Source organism: Mus pahari, chromosome 20, assembly GCF_900095145.1.
Source record: "Mus pahari chromosome 20, PAHARI_EIJ_v1.1, whole genome shotgun sequence".
NCBI lineage: Eukaryota > Metazoa > Chordata > Mammalia > Rodentia > Muridae > Mus > Mus pahari.
The window spans coordinates 30,721,357-30,738,426 of record NC_034609.1 but is presented as its reverse complement, the minus strand read 5'-3'; the positions used below and the strand labels follow the sequence as shown (position 1 = coordinate 30,738,426).

Below are 17,070 nucleotides of genomic sequence, written 5' to 3'. Positions count from 1 at the left end.
ATAAACAAGTAAATCTCAGGATTAAAAACTCTAAACATGTAACTAAAATATTTGATTGCTATAGCTTTCATTTCTCTTGGTCAACTCCTTATTTTTCAATTCCTATTAATTCATTGACTTTTTTTTTTTTTTTTTTTTTTTTTAAAGAAAATGGCCTCTGTCATAGCTATTTACAGAGCCTGGAACACTGTTTTAAAAGTTCTTATTTCTGAATCTATCAACCATTGACATACTGAATTTAAATTCTTAATATTTTCTCAAGAGGATTCTTAAAAATGTACAGGTGGACAAATTTTAAACTAATGAAAGGCTCTGACCTTGTCTTCATACCCAGGAGAAACTGTGTCTCCTGCCCTCATCTTTCTCTATCCTAACCTTGTAACTCACATATCAGAAAGAGTATAAAAAGGTGTAATGGTATAAAAACCAAAATTCTAACGATTTACCAGGGGCTGAGAAACATCCTATTTACCCATGATTCTGGATTGTGGATCAGCAGCATCACATTGATTTATGCCCTCAGTAATATGCGAGGCAGGAGGAGGAAAAACTACTTTGGTGAATTTGAGAAATGCATTTTTAATAATTAAATAACAAAGAATGTCATGAACATACATATTCCCAGTCTCTTAAATTGTTTTTTAAAAAATTTAAGCTGATTTAAAATCTGTGACACAAACCTTTATGGCAGAACTAGAAGTCTGTTCCCACCAGGCCCTCATACCTGATAGCAGCCAATCCAGCTCCTTCAAAACTCTGAAGAATTAACTATATCAAAAGTCATCATTTTTATGCATTTCACATGTAAACAGCAAATGCTACAGATTTGTGTTTTTAAAAAACATCAGATATTTAAATTAATGTGCATTTCCCTAGCTATCAAGCTTTTGACCAGAAGCCAAACTTGATAAAATACTCCCAGTTTTTCTTTTTGATAGTTGTATCACCAAGGCTATCAATCTGATAATAAAAATGTGACTCCAATGATACATACTGATGCCCTTACAATTATTACTCTGTAAATTAAACTCTTATCTGTAACAGTGTATATTAAAGGGTTTTTTTTTTCTATTAATAAGACATTGGAAAATAGAATAAACTATGTTGGTTACTAAAAAAGTAGATTTGTAAATTAAAAGATTATTAGCTACAAGGATCACAGAAACTTTCTGTGAGAAGAAAGCTTTAAAAGTTGCCTTTTTACTCTCTTCACTATTTTATAATGTCAATGATTTCAAAATAATAAGACTTTACTGGGATGCAGATGTATCTTGGTGGTAGAGCACGAGCCTATCACGTATGAGGCCATGAGTTCAATCCTCAGAGCCAAATATAAATACATTTATGTACATATATAGATAGCTTTAGAGTATTTCCTTTGGTCAAATTTTCTATTTTGATAATTCAATTCATAGCTTTTAATCTAATTACCTGTAAAGACTTTCTCAACTACACAGGAAGAGAAAACTTTTCATTAGTGACCCCAAATCAAGGACTTTAAATATTTATACATAAGAATTTCTGAAATGTGGTATTATTTAAAAGGAAGTGTACCTTTTTCTAAACTTGGCTATCATTTTTTTTCAGCTTTTAAAAGGAACTGGATCTACTGTAAACAGATGTTAAAGCACAGAAGAGACAGACTTGTAGTTCTATGCAGATTCAACATGTCCTCACAGAAACAATCTCAAAACACAAAGGCATCAGTTAGTCAGTTTCTACATGTGGATTTAAAGTGAAACAATACTTCTTCAAAATATTTTCTATTTTATATGATTCAGTCTTTAAAAACTAGATTTAAAGCTCCAAATTCCCCAAAGATATTCAGAGCCACTTTAGAATCTGGTAGATATGAGGTGAGCCAGATCATCATATCAATTTGATTATAAAAAGCTCACTAATTCACAGTTAAATCCACAGAAGCTGTTAGAAAATGTCTGGCCACACATGAACAGTGAGGAGGGCCAATATTTCTTTGTCATGTTCAAAGTTTTCCTGCTCTCAAGCAAGAAGGCTTCATACTGCACTCTTTAGCACTGTTAATGGCATACAGATTAATGCATATAAGAAATCAAACACCTGCAGCTAGAACACAGTATTAATACTGTCATTTACAATACAGCCTTCTCTTTTGATTTCTCTTGGTGAAATTAAAAGAACTTACTGGAAATGATGTTTTGATGGACTTTAAATACCATTTTAAAAGATGGTAGGTATCATGAGGCAAGAAACCTTTATAGGACAGATAAAACTTCATAAAAGTAGACATAATGTATTCATTTTTCTAAAGCAAATACATTTAGTAACCTATAATCCCAACTTTTAAAAAAGGTACTATAGTTGGGCGAGCATTCATACTAAATTATTACTAATCAAGACTTTGTCAATTTTTATTCTAATTCAAAATAAAAGTTTGAACCAATTTAATGCATTCACAAAGTGTATGATTTGAGAGCTGAGTGAAAATAAACTAATAAATTTCAAACATTATTTTTAATATGTTTCATTGTTCTTTTTAAGAGAATATATTTCATAAAAGATTATATTCAACTTGGCCACTATTTTTCTTGAATTTAAAATAAATATCAGGCTATACACACACACACACACACACACACACACACACATACGCACACATGTGTGCGTATGTGTGTGTGTGAGTGTGTATGTGTGTATCATATCACTATGTAGCTCTGGCTGTGCCACATTTATTTATTTTTTTAATTGTAGGAAAAATGTCATAGTTACATGCTATAAAGAGAAAAGAGACTTGACAACTTGAGTCCTTTTTAAGATCATTTTTTTTTAGATATTTTTTAGATATTTTTCCCTTTGGGCAAATCTCTAAAAATATTTGTTAAGGGCTAGAGAAATAGCAGTTAAGAGCACTGACTGTTCTTCCAAAGGTCCTAAGTTCCCAGCAACCACATGGTGGCTCACAACCATCTGTAATGGGATCCAATGCTCTATTCTGGTGTGTCTGAAGACATCTACAGTGTACTCATATACATAAAATAAGTAAATATTTATTTTTAAAAATTGTTAAATAAAAGGTCAAATATAATTTTTTAGCCATAGCTTGGTGTTTATCTGTTTTATGTGCACTCAACAAAGTCACTTTAAACTGGGTCTCATATTTGAAGACAAGGTCTACTTTAGGAGACAGCATTTACAAATGGACTAAAATTTAAGATACATACATACATATATATGTATGCATATTCAAAAAAAACCCACTGAAAACCTTTCAACGTAAAGGGTAAAGTCTTTAAACCCCTCTAAAACCCTCAAAGCATACTCTTTTTGATATAAACTTTTCCAGTACTGTTCATGTTGGCCAGATAGTACCCGAGTTTTCATTAATGAAGTAACATGAAATGCATACCGGCAGCAACTACAGCTGGAGGAGGCGAGCCTGCCTCACCACCGCTTGTCTGACTCATTGATGCTACAGATGTTTCTCTAGGTGGAGGTAACTGTAACTCCTTTGGGAGAAGATCATAGACAGATTCTGTAGGGAGGAAAAAAATTTTGAAAGAAAGTCAGTCAATAACATGTACAAGAAATGAGTATGTTCTTTCTTTCGAGAATTTTATTCTCACAAAAATAACTGCATCATGAAGGTTGCGAATACCTATTAGCCAGTATCTGTTCTTTTATTATATAATCCTTTTTTAAAAAAATTATTATTTTCTTTATTTACATTTCAAATGCTATCCCGAAAGTTCCCTATACCCCTCCCCTCGCCCCTGCTCCCCTACCCACCCACTGCCACTACTTGGCNCAGGCGTTCCCCTGTGCTGGGTCATATAAAGTTTGCAAGACCAAGGGGCCTCTCTTCCCAATGATGGCCGATTAGGCCATCTTCTGCTACATATACAGCTAGAGACACGAGTTCAGGGGGTACTGGTTAGTTCATATTGTTATATAATCCTTTTGTTAAATTAATTTATTGTCTCATATATTACACACCAGTCGCAGTTTCCCCTTCTTCAACCTCCTCCTCTATCTGCTCCCTCATCTCCTCCATCAAAAGTCTGCACAGGATCTATACCACTAGAGGGCGCCAAATACCACTGCTCTGGCTTGCTTGCTGCCACCTCACTGCTGTCAACTACAGGGACACCAAAGTTCAGCAACACACAAAGTGCTTCTCCTTACCTACTTAAGATTTCTACCAAAGTAAAGACAAAGGGTCCCTCCAGTCAGATGACTGATACCAGGGCACAAAGAAAGAAACTGAGGAGATTGGGGAGCATACTCAGAAGACTGGGAGCACATTCAGAAGACTAAGAATTTGCTGTAAGGGCCCAGACTAACTGGAAAAGAAGAAGGAATGAAATCAGCATTTACAGGTACTCAAAATAATGTCTCTAGTTACAAAGGCAACAATGTCAAAATGAGATGGCTGGCTTGTTTCCTTGGTCCTGTTCTACAAATTCTAATTGATCCACTTTAGTTACTGATTATTTCTGGGTCAATTCAGTTCTTTATTCTTCAATGCTGCTGTGAAGGGGTTGAAGAACTTTCACCACAGTCACAGTAGAAATCTTACCCAGAGGCATACACAGTAAGAGGGGAAGAAAAACTGTATTTTTGTTTGTTTGTTTATGAGACCGTATTGCTCTACATAGCCTTGGCTGTCCTGGAACTCACTTTTTAGACCATGGTTACCTTGAACACACAGAGATCCACCTACCTCTGTCTCTCAAGTTCTGGGATCAAAGGCATGGACCATCATGCCTGGCTCAAACTGTGGTTTGTAAAATGGTGTGTGTGTGTGTGTGTGTGTGTGTGTGTGTACTCATGAGCAAGCCTAAGTGTGTGTATGTGTACCATGTGACTACAAGAGCCCACCAAAACCAGAAGAAGGCACTGGATTCCCTGGAAATAGAGTTACAGATAGTTGTGAGGCACCTTGTGGCTACTGTGACCTGAGCTTCTTTCCCCTTCCTAGGTGGCATTCTGTGCCTTAAGTACCATTGTCTACAGCTTTAGTTGGTCACTACTCATTTCATAAAAAGACAAGTCTCCCAAGCCCTCTATCCCCCGTCTCTAGTTGAGTCTAGAAAGACAAACCACAGCTGGATAATAACAGATTAGCCAGGCAGCAGTGGTGGCTACTGGGGTGCACATGTTAAGCCCAGTGCTTGGGAGACAGAGGCAGGTGGATCTCTGAGTACAAGGCCAGCCTGGTCTACAGAGCAAGTTCCAGGGCAGCTAGGGCTACACAGAGAGATCCTATCTCAACAAACAAACAAACAAATAAGTGATGAAGCAAGGGGGAATAGTGATAAAATCTAGGACAGTAGAGTTTTCCAGATAAGAAATGCAGAGATAGGACAAGGGAACCAAATCAATCAATCAATCAATCAATCAATCAATCAATCAAACTGGATCGGTCGACTCATTTGTGTTCTTTTCAGGAGGCCATATTGAATAAATACACACAATAAAGGTTGTATGTGAGGATGGAGCACAGAGCTAGATTATTCCTCTTTGGATTATTAGTCTCCACTTTACCTTTATTGACCTAGGGAATTCAATTGCTTTGGCATTAGACTAAATTCCAAAATTGTTAGAAAGTTTATTTCCTTTGTAACTTTTCTCAAGAATCTCTCTGATTTACTTTCAGGTAATCAAGTTGAAAGAACTAATATTGATTAATATCTATGAAGAAATGAAAAAAAGGGGGGGGAACAGTTTTTGTGAAATGTTTCTGGGTAGAAGGGCATTCACACATACATGCACACACACAAGCATTTTTTTTAAATTGTCGAGCAAGCAATTAAATAAAAACACTTGTGGTAGAAAGGATGAAAAAGCAGGGAGATCTCTGTGAGTTAACTATCACCCTGGTCTGTATAGCAAATTCAGGAGAGCTAGGACTACAAAGTGAGAATCTGTCTTAAAACATAGTCTACCTGCTGTGTAGTTCTTGCTATCTTAGAACTGGCTATATAGACCAGTATGGCCTTGACCTCATCAAAATCCATCTGCCTCCAGAATGCTGGCATTAAAGGTGCACACTACCATGCCAAGCAAAGTTGATACTTTGTGTTGATAATACTTTAAAAATATGACCAAGAGAGATGCCTCAATAGGCAAGAGTACTGGCTGTTCTTACAGAGGAACAGGGTTCAATTTCCAGCACCCCATGGCAGCTCACAACAGCTTATAACTCCAGCTCCAGAGGACCCAACGCTCTCTTCTGGCTTCTTCAGGAACTGGGACACATGTGTACATACGTACATGCAGGCAAAAACACCATACACATAAAAATTTTAATGTACTTAAAAAACGTAGCAAAGCAAAGCCAGGCAGTGGTGGTACACGCCTTTAATCCCAGCACTCAGGAAGCAGAGGCAGACAGATCTCTATGATTTCGAGGCTGAACGGTCTACAGGCTACAGGGCTAGTCGAAGACAGCCAAGGCTACACAGAGACCCTGCCTTGAAAAAACAAACAAAAACAAAGCAAAAAAAAAAAAAAAAAAAAGAAAGGTGGCTCTAAAATGTAGCAACAAAGCATGAATTAATGCCCCAAGCAGGTACTATTATACAAATAACAGAAGTTCTCACAGTAGTTCTTTGATTATCAGGCATAGACAATGTCATGCCACCTCGAACGCCCAATCATCAGGTATAGATACCACACTGAAAAAAACCTACTTGTAAACACTTTCACTTAAAATATGAAAATAAAATAACATCTGCCATCTTTGTAAATATGAAACTACCATTAAGCATAGAAAGTCGCCTTAACAGCCCCCCCCCCAAAAAAAAGTGCTTAGAAAATCTCTGTCTTATTCTTCCCCTCCTCCATTCACTGCTGAGCTCAGTAAAAAGGTGAAGCTCCAAGCTAAGGTTTCCTTTTATCACTCTATGACAAAGTCCTAACATCTCCAGTATGCCAACACTGAAGAGTTAGTATTCATTTTGTTTAAAAACAAGAAACACTTCACCCTCGACAGTCATCATATTTGGCATCTCCACTGGAAAAAATGTACTGGCTGCAGGTCCACTGGATATTTTGTTTCTCAAAGATTATAGAGTCCAAGAATAACTGGTAGGTGATACTCTGTTACAACAAATTTTTCTCGTTTTTTTAAGTATAAGGCAATTTACTAATTTGCTATCAAATATGTATTGTTCATATTACTTTTACAAATATACTAGTGTTATAACATATTTAGATAATATACAAGAGTATACTTTATACCAATTGGGAGGGGTGGGATTAGAAAACTAATGAGTTCCATAGATATAGCCAGTTCTTTAATTATCTGTTATTTTAGGATAGGGGATATAGCTCAGTTGGTAGAGCAATTGCCTAGGGTACAGTCAACCCCCAAGGCAGTATAAACCTGGCCTGGTGACAACCCTGTTAATTCCAGCACTCTAGAAGTAAAAGCAGAAGATTCAGGAGTTCAAGATCATCCTTGGCTACTCAGGGAGTTCAAAGTCAGCCTGGGCTAGAAAACTGTGCCAAAAAACTAAAAAAAAAAAAAAAAAAAAAAAAAAAAAAAAAAAAAAGACAAAAAGAAAAAAAAACTTCACCTACACATTAAATCTATTATTTTGTGTGTTTTGCTAAGTGGCGGTGGGGCAGGTAGGGGAGAGGCTGTATGTATTCACATGTGTCTATGAACCTGTGGAGGAAGAGGTCAATGTTGTGTGTCTTCATTTGCTCTCCATTTTGTTTTTTATTTATTACATTCATTTACTTTGTGTGTATGTGTGGAAACATCTTGATGAGTATGTGAAAGTCAGAGGACAATATTTATCAATCAGTTATCTCTGTTATCTCCTATCTTGTGAGTTCTGAGGATTAAATTCAGGTTATCAGGCTTGGTGTTTATAGGCTGAGCCATCTAGGTGGCACCTTCATCTTTCACTCATTTAATCTGAAGTTACCATTCCACTAGGTTGGTTAGCAAGTGAATCTCAAGAATCCACCTTCTCTGCCTGCATGAGATTACTAGGATTACAGGTGCATGCTATCACACCCAGCTTTTTATGTTGGAGATCAAACTTAGGTCTTTATGCTTGTGTGGAAAGCACTTCACCAATCACAAGTCACCGGGCCCCTTTATATTATTTAAAAAATTTTTTCTTATTATTTTTTAAGATTTATTTATTTATTAAATGTAAGTACACTGTAGCTGTCTTCAGACACTCCAGGAGAGGGTGCCAGATCTTGTTACAGATGGTTGTGAGCCACCATGTGGTTGCTGGGATTTGAACTCAGGACCTTCGGAAGAGCAATCAGGCTCTTAACCACTGAGCCATCTCTCCAGCCCCCATTCTTTTTTTTTTTAACTTAAGTTTGTACCAGAAGAAACAAAACTCTTAATTATGAAGTCATAAAATTACTTATGAAACATTTAAGGCATAGTAATAATTTCTAAAAGTCTTGTATACTTTGTAAGATTGTTCAAACTATGAACTGTGAATGGTAGTGAATGCCTATAATCCCAGCATTCAGCTAGCTGAGGCAGGTAATCAAGGATGCTAAGTCAGGACTGCTATGTGGCAAGACTTTGCCTCAGAAAAGAACAACCCTGCCATCAAACAAACAATAAAAGCAAACTAGAGTGAAGCAGAAAAGAAATCAGAAACTTAGTAGGGAGAGGAGGGTATCTACAGGGGGATAGATCCTTGAGGTTTCAAAGCCTAAGCTAGAAGAAGAAAAGACAATTGAGGAGGGGAAAAGAGAGGAGAGATATCCAGGTACACAGACTATGTAATATGAAGCAATGCCTATGTAAGAGGACAGTGTGTGTAGTGGGGGGTGGGGTAAGACCTCAAGCAGAATGAATCTTTATAGATGATTCAAATGGACACTGGACTCCAATAGCTACTGGGAATTGACATATAAGTGGATAGCTCAGCCCAGGCAGTAAAGTAAATGCCTAAGCAGCATGCGAAGGATATATGAGGGAATGAGTGTGAAAAGCCAGCATGGATATCAGAGATAGAACAGCAATAGGAGGTATGAATGTTGGAGGCACCTTACATACAGCACCAGAGCCTAAATAGTAATAAAGATACCTACATAGAAAGTTGCTCAAGACTAAGTATTGAGAGCTATGAAGACTGTGCCTGTGTGAGAGCAGTAAAATGTAGCATGGAACTATAATATATAAAGTTATAGAAGCATTTGTCTAAGACTATAGATCCTGAGCAGAATGAGGAGGGCATCTGTGTAAGAAGTGCAGCATATGTGGGATTATCAGAGATTGGCTATATGCCTAATAGGGCTGTCCAAAGTGAGAAATAATAATAAAAATAAGATTAAATAACACCCACAGGTGAGCAGGAGGTTTGCTCTGAGCTTTAAGAGCATCCATATTAGAAAACACAATGTTCAAGCTGGATAATGTGTTAGAAGGGGAAAGGCAGTGGCAGTGACTAATAACATGGAGACTGACCAAGTTAGCAAACTCTTAAGATCAAAGGAGCCAATCTAAGCTACATGACGAGAGAAAACCAGTCTTAAAGCAAATCAATGAATTAAAGGAAGCAAATTTAAGTATCTCTAAATTTGGACATCTGGCCATCAAAAATAATCTACAGGCTAGAGAGGTATTCACTTGGTAAAGTGTTTAATGAACAAGCACCTTGACTTGGATATCTAGCACTCATGGAAAAAGTCAGGTGTGGTGGCATACAACTGTAATCTCAGCTCTGGAAAAGCAAAGAAGGCAGATCCATTGCAGCTTACTGACCAGACAGCCTAACAAAATCAGTAAGTCCCAGGTCCTGGTAAGAGAGCCTGTCTCAAGAAACAAGACAGATAGCTCCTGAGGATGACCCTGAAGGTTGCCTTCTGTCCCCTGCTCCCACATATACAAATATGACCATAAAAAAGCCCTTACACTGTTCTTTCATTCCTTTGTTACAATGTCTGCTTAAAACCAAATCCTACAAAATCAAATACTTTGGTAGAAAAATGTATCAAAGTGAAAGAAAAAGTGGTGTTCAAAAGATGGCTCAATGTTTAAGATCACTTGCTGCTCTTGCAGACAACCCAGGTTCATTTCCCTGTGCCCACCATCAGGAAGCTTATAGCCACCTGTAACTCCAGTTCCAGAGGATCAGATGCTGTCTGCGGGCGCTCATGGGTACCTGCACACTTTTGATTCAGGTGGGCGCATGCGTGCATACACACACACAAATAAAAATGAATTTGATTCCATATTCTGGCTTCTGCAGGTACCAGGTACTACATATGGTACACAGACAGACATTCAGGCAAAACATTCATTTCTTTGTTTGCCACATTCAGCATTTCAAAATGTGTCATCTTGTTCTTACTCTCATCTGTAATCTGATAGCTCCTATACTGAGACGGGACATACATATAAAAGAAAATCACGTAGACAATCACAGAATTTAAAAAGAAGAATTGTTTAAAATAATAAACTCAGCACATGTGTGGGAAGATAGGAAGAACATGAGTTTTAAGTCATCATGACTACATAGGGAACTGGAGGCCATGTACAAAAAGGAAGAATGGAAGGAAGGGAGGGGAGGAGGGAAGGAGGGGAGGAGGCAATCATACAGCCTTAGGCAAACTAAGGAACTCAAGACACAAAAACCTTGCTTTGATTGCTCCTAACAACAGTAAAGATTGGGCTATTAAATTCTATAATTAGGTTGACAATATAGCTGTACAGTATTATGAGTGCCAATTAAATATTTGTTGAGTATTCACTTACGATGCCTGTCCTTGCCTGTCCTTTTCTTTCCATTTTCATTTTTCCCTCTACTCACCAAGATACAATGATTTTCAGTTCTTCATCCATGTATTCTTTTTTAAAATTATTTTATTAGATATTTTCTTCGTTTATATTTATAATGCTATCCCGAATGTCCCCTATACCCTCCCCATCCATGTATTCTTAACTCTGCAAATGTTTCATTTTTGCTTGAAATACAAATTTTCCCCCTATATCCCCTTTAAACCAAATCATTCCTTCCAAGTGGTTCTCCCTGACCACCTCAATCTTTGACAGTCTCACTGTGTAGGCAAGTCTCACTTTTTTGGCTACACTGACCTCCAATTTGTGTTAATCTTTTGGTATCCCAGTATGCTGATATTAGCAGTATGTGCCACCGTGTCAGATTCACTTCAATTTCATTACTTAGTTCTACTTCTCTTACCATACTTATGGCACTTTAATAACTGCTAGTTTACTTCTATGTATTTATTAGACTAAATACATCATGAGGACAGTGACTAGGTCTCATCTACACTGTCTCAACAAAGATGTGGTGCATTAGGTACCCCTTTTATAAGTGCATTAATAAGAAAACAGACTGGGAAGATGTAAGCTTGCTAATGGTACATAAGAAAAGGCGGTAAGGCTTCAAGATAATTCCACAGGTACTCTGCCAAACCTGGTGACCTGAATTTGATTCCCGAAAACCAACACAAAGATGAAAGGAAACTTACTCCACAGAGTTTTTCTCTGACTTTCACACGGGCATTGTGCCACACACACCTCCATATACATATATCATGTACCACACAAAATAAATTTAAAAAATTTTAAATATGTAGACAGGTATGAATGGGAAAAGCTATAGGGGTGGGAAAGTCATTGGTGGCGCATAACTTTAATTTCAGCATTCAGGAGGCAGACAGAGGGAGGTGGATCTTTGTGAGTTCGAGGTCAGCCTGTTCTACATAGTAAGTTTCAGGAGAGCCAGGGCTACGGAGACTGTCTCAATAACAAATTAAATAATAATAAATATGAGTACCACAGATAAAAAGTGTCAGAAAGAAGAATGTTGAAGACTTCAAACTGTGAAAACGTCTCAGCTCAAGGAAGAAAAAAGCTGAAAGAATCCACTTATTTGATGTGGAAAAAGGTACTTCATTTTAAATTTGCTGAAGGGAAAGATTGAGACAGAAGTCAAAAAGCAGAGCTGAAGTCCAAGTGGAACTGAGGAAATAATACCCTCACTGAAGGGTAAGTTGAAACAAAACAACTATTCCATAACCTTTCCAAAGAGAAGGAAAAGGATACTTGAGAAGACAAGGCTGCAGATGAAAGGTTTATTCTTCTTGGTAAAAAAAGATTGCATATACTTTGTATATACTTGACAATATAAAAAAAAGTACCAGCTAGTAAGAAAAAGCCTGAGATACCAAAAAGAAAAACTTCATTTAAGAAAACACAACCAACCTACCACAGTGGCATATGACTGGAATCCCAACTATTCAGGAAACCAAGGAACCCTATTCTACTTATTAATGGCTCCAATGGGTAAGAGTAGTAACAATGGTGATTTTACTATATTAACAGTATATTTTTTAATTGTTCTTTTACTATTAGCTACTTTTGCTAACTAATCTCTTACTGACAAGGTTGTAGGAGCTAAGGCAAGAAAACTACCACGATTCTGAAGTCACCTTAGCCTACAGTGGAAAAACTGTCAAAAAAGAGATAGGTGGATGAAAGGGATAGGGAAGGCAGGCTGGCAAATAGCTCAGGAAAGTGCTTGTTTAACATACATGAAGCCTGGGTTCATTCCAAAAGAACACATAAACTGGGGATAGAGGTCAACATCATGGAGGTGGAACAGTTGTGAAGCACAAGGATCACAAATCCAAGGTCATCAGACTGTTGCAAAAAAGCAAAGCAAAACAAGAACCAGTCCCCATCACATGCAGGAAAAAAAGGAAAGGAGATAGAGAAAGGTAGGGAAGGCAACAACTGAGGATAAGATGAAATATAAGCTTGTGTCCGGAAACATACTCCTTTATTCTGTCCATACTGCTTTTTATCCTGTTAATAATGCCCAATCCTGAAAAACTAACCGCTCATCTTCAACATTCCTAAATCCACAGTTTCAACGTTTTGATGCAGAAAAATCAAAGCTTATAGACCAGAACTTCTATGAACTCATAACCTTCCTCCATGCAACCTAGAAGCCTTTTATAAGAAGGTATTCTTTGTCATCTTGTCAGCTTTCCTAGCAATTCCTCACAGTGATTCTTTGAAAGCCAATCCCCTCCTGTGTCACTCTTGGATGTTCATTTCTCCATGGTCATGAATTCTCAAAGTTCTTTATTCTTATCTCTATCCCTTTATGATCCATCCATTTTTTGAGACAGTCTCACCGTGTAACTCTGGTTGGCCTTAACTCACTATGTAGACCAGGCTGGCCTCAAGCTCACAAAGATCCATCTACCTCAGTGGGATTAAAGGTGAGCATGCCCATGCATGATATTACCTGACCCTTTAAATTCAAGAGAAGCATCAACTCTTAATCTCAAATCCTTGTTTTTCCCTTGGGTGCCAAAACTTTCTTATATTTGTTTATCTGTTTGCTGACACTAAGGGTTGAATTTAGCACTTTGTACATGCTAAATTCTAAGCTAATTTATCACTAAGCACATTCTATCAATGGAGAGACAGCTCAGTGGTTAAGAGCACTGACTGCTCTTCCAGAGGTCCTGAGTTCAATTCCCAGCAACCACATGGTGGCTCACAACCATCTGTAATAATGGGATCTTCTGAAGACAGCTACCGTGTATTCATATACATAAAACAAATAAATAAATCTTTTTTAAAAGATATATTCCCAGGTCGATCTCTCTCTCTCTCCCTACCCCTCCCCGCTTCTCTCTCCAGTCTTACTTTACCCAAGACTGTCCTTGCTAACTCTATAGACTAGTTAACTATTATGCTTGGGATCCTCATGCCTCTAACTCCAGAGTCTGGATTAGAACAATCCCGCGCCACTAGCCCCGCCCTATCTTTTCTTCCTTATTCCTTTGATCAATTCCTTTACCCCACCAAACACTACTGATCTTGAATCTTTCTACTTTCCCTCAGGGGCGTCTTGTCAGAACGCTTCACGAAGGCTTTAGTACAGGTAAGTTGTCTGTGCTATCTGCCTCTTGTTAACTAAGCCTGAACTCAGAACTTCATATATGCTATGCATGTTTTTACACTATATAAATGTGTTTGTGTGTGGAGGAAGTGAGGAGGGAAAGATTCAATAAATAATCTTAGCGGAAGTTACATTTTTTCCCCTTTTCATTCATTCATTCATTCTTTGTTTTTTATTTATTTGTCTTTTAAGATAGGGCTTCTCTAGCCGGGCGTGGTGGTGCACGCCTTTAATCCCAGCACTCGGGAGGCAGAGGCAGGCGGATTTCTGAGTTCGAGGCCAGCCTGGTCTACAGAGTGAGTTCCAGGACAGCCAGGGCTGTACAGAGAAACCCTGTCTCGAAAACACCAAAAAAAAAAAAAAAAAAAATAGGGCTTCTCTGAGTAGTCCTGTAACTTGCTTAATAGACTTGGCTGGCCTTGAACTTGTAGATCCACCTGCCTCTGCCTCCACCATCCAGCTCTTCTTTCTTTTCTTTTCCCTCTTTTCTTTTTCTTTCTTTCTTTCTTTCTTTCTTTCTTTCTTTCTTTCTTTCTTTCTTTCTTTCTTTCTTTTTTTCTTTCGTTCTCTTTCTTTCTTTCTTTCTTTCTAAAGATTTTATTTATTTATTTTATATATATGAGTATGTAGCTGTTTTCAGACACACCAGAAGAGGGCATCAGACCCCATTACAGAAGGTTGTGAGCCACCAATGTAGTTGCTGGGAATTGAACTCAGGACCTCTAGAAAGAGCAGTCAGTGCTCTTAACTGCTGAGCTATCTCTCTAGCCCTCCTTTTTTCTTTTAAAGACAGGATCTTACTATGTAGCTCTGGCTAGCCTAGAACTGGCTTTGTAGACCCTAGGCTAACCTTACTCACACTCATAGAGACCTTATACTCATAGGGATCTTCCTGTCTCTGCTTCCAAAGTGCTGTGCCTAAAGGTGTAAAGGTGTGACTACCACTCCCAGCCTAGACTTGTTTTTAATAATGTATTAAAGCAGGATACGTTGAAGAATACTTTTTTAAAAAGTATGAGTATGTAGATGGTAAAGAGACTTGCTCAGTTATCTGTAGAAAAATCCATTTATTGTTAATTCAATTTTTAAAAGTAAAATTATATTGGAGCTGAAGAGACTATTCAACAGTTAAATCCCCTCACTGCTCTGCAGAGGACTAGAGTTAAGTTCCCAGCATCCATGTTGGGTGGCTCACAACTGCCTGTAATCCCAGCTGTAAAGGATTACTCTATAGCTAGTGCCCTCTTTTGGTCACCATGGACACCTGCACACACACATATGGACATACATTTACACAGACACATACACAGAAATAATAAAAATAAATCTCTAAAAAAGTGACCTTGGGGCTGGAAAGATAGTATGTACTGCTCTTCCAGAGGACTGAAATTTGGTTGCTATTACTTATGTCAGACCTATTATTCTAGTTCCAGAAGGATCTGGCATCTCTGGCCTCTATAAACATACATACATACACATACAGTGCACATACCCACAAACAGATAGGCAAACACACATACATAAATAAAATTAAAAATTTTAAATCTTAACAACAAAAAGGTGAAAATGCTGGGTATGGAAGCACATACCTTTAGCCCAGGACTAGGGAGGCAGAGGCTAATGGATCTCTGAGTTCAAGGCCAGCCTGGTCTACCTGGAAAGTTTCAGGACAGCAGGACTACACAGAGAAACCCTGTCTCAAAAAAATCAAACCAAACAAACAAATAAAACTTGAGAGGAAAAAAAAAAAAAAGACAGAGGTGTTAACTATATTTCCCTAAAATTAAGTTTGATCTGAATATCATGTAAAAAGTTATTAAATGACTTTTAGCTTGAGATTAAGAAAATTTCCAACAAATTTTGAAATGGTACCAAACATAGTTTTACTATTTTGTACTATGTATTATGCCAAGGTGTATTCTTGCATTGAAGATTACAAAATCAAAATATCAATCAGCTCTGAAAAAACACTGAATGTGCTCTACACTCTGTGGTATCAAAATTCAGCCAAGATTTAACTCTTATGTAAAGATAATAACATTCATCTCATTAGTATGCAAATTTTCTTTTGTCTTTAATAAACAGTAAAATTATATATACATATACCAAATAATTTTTTAAATAAATCTATTGATTTATTATCAGTAAATGTTAAATCTGTATATTGACTTCATATACTTATAAAGTCATATAAAACTTCCTCAGGCCTAAAAAGTTATGAGTAGAAAAGAAAAAAAAAATCTTAATCTAAACAATCCTACTTGTTAATACAAAGTAACTTTTCTCAAATCAAAATCAACTCATTTGGCAGATACACTAGCAACCAAATTCCAGCTCTTGGCAGTTTCACCTAACAAGTGATAAATTTCTGTGAACTTGCTAAAGTAGTCAAGTACAAATAGGTTAATGAACAACTAGAAGACTGAAGTAAATTCAGTACTCCATTAATTATAGCTAAAATCAGCATCTAGAGAGAAAAAAAATGGCTCTAATGAGGGAGTAGGTTACAATAAAAATTTCTGACTTCAGTTTGATCCCCAGATGAAACATAAAAGAAGGAAGGAGCTGATTTTAAATATTGTCTTCTGACTTCCATATCTGTGCCATGGCACAGGTGCCCTCTGCTGTCAAACACATAGTAATAATAACAATAACAACAACAATAATGATTTTACTTTTCATACTTTTGTGACTAAGTTTCATACAACTCAGGCTGCTCTCAAACTGACTATGTAGCTGAGGATAACCTTGAACTCCCAATTTTCTTGCCTCTACTGGGATTATAGGCATGAATCATGAAGCCTGGAAAGCTTGTGTTCTTTCACTATACTAAACATAGTATCTTGAGGATTAGAAAGATGGCTCAGTAATTAAGAGTACTTAGTTGTTTTTCCAGAGGACCTAGGTTCAATTTCTAGTACCCTGGTGGCTTATAATCATCTGTGAGTCTAGTTCCAGAGGATCTGAAGCCCTCTTCTGGCCTCCTGCAGGCACCATATATATATGGTGCACAGACTTACATGCAGGCAAAACACCCATACATATAATTTAATGGTGCATTTTCTTCTAATAATGAACTTATATCAGTTTACCATCTTTCATCCTCATTTCTGAGTTTACATACTAGACAGTTTAAGATCAAACCACTCTTTTTTTTTTT

The 17,070-nt window shown here is 37.3% G+C and overlaps 1 protein-coding gene across 7 annotated transcripts in view; it reads right to left on the bottom strand.

The window, feature by feature from the left end:
* Positions 1–17,070, bottom strand: part of Nfat5 (nuclear factor of activated T cells 5) — an 80,224-nt gene that overhangs the window by 44,836 nt on the left and 18,318 nt on the right. For 5 of the 7 annotated variants that reach the window (XM_021220731.2, XM_029532637.1, XM_029532639.1 and 2 more), the window contains one exon: positions 3,386–3,511. In XM_021220731.2, the coding sequence (XP_021076390.1) occupies positions 3,386–3,511 (126 nt within the window). Of the gene's footprint in view, positions 1–3,385; positions 3,512–17,070 lie in introns of those variants that run through there. The other 2 variants (XM_029532641.1, XM_029532640.1) reach the window with 2 other exon arrangements.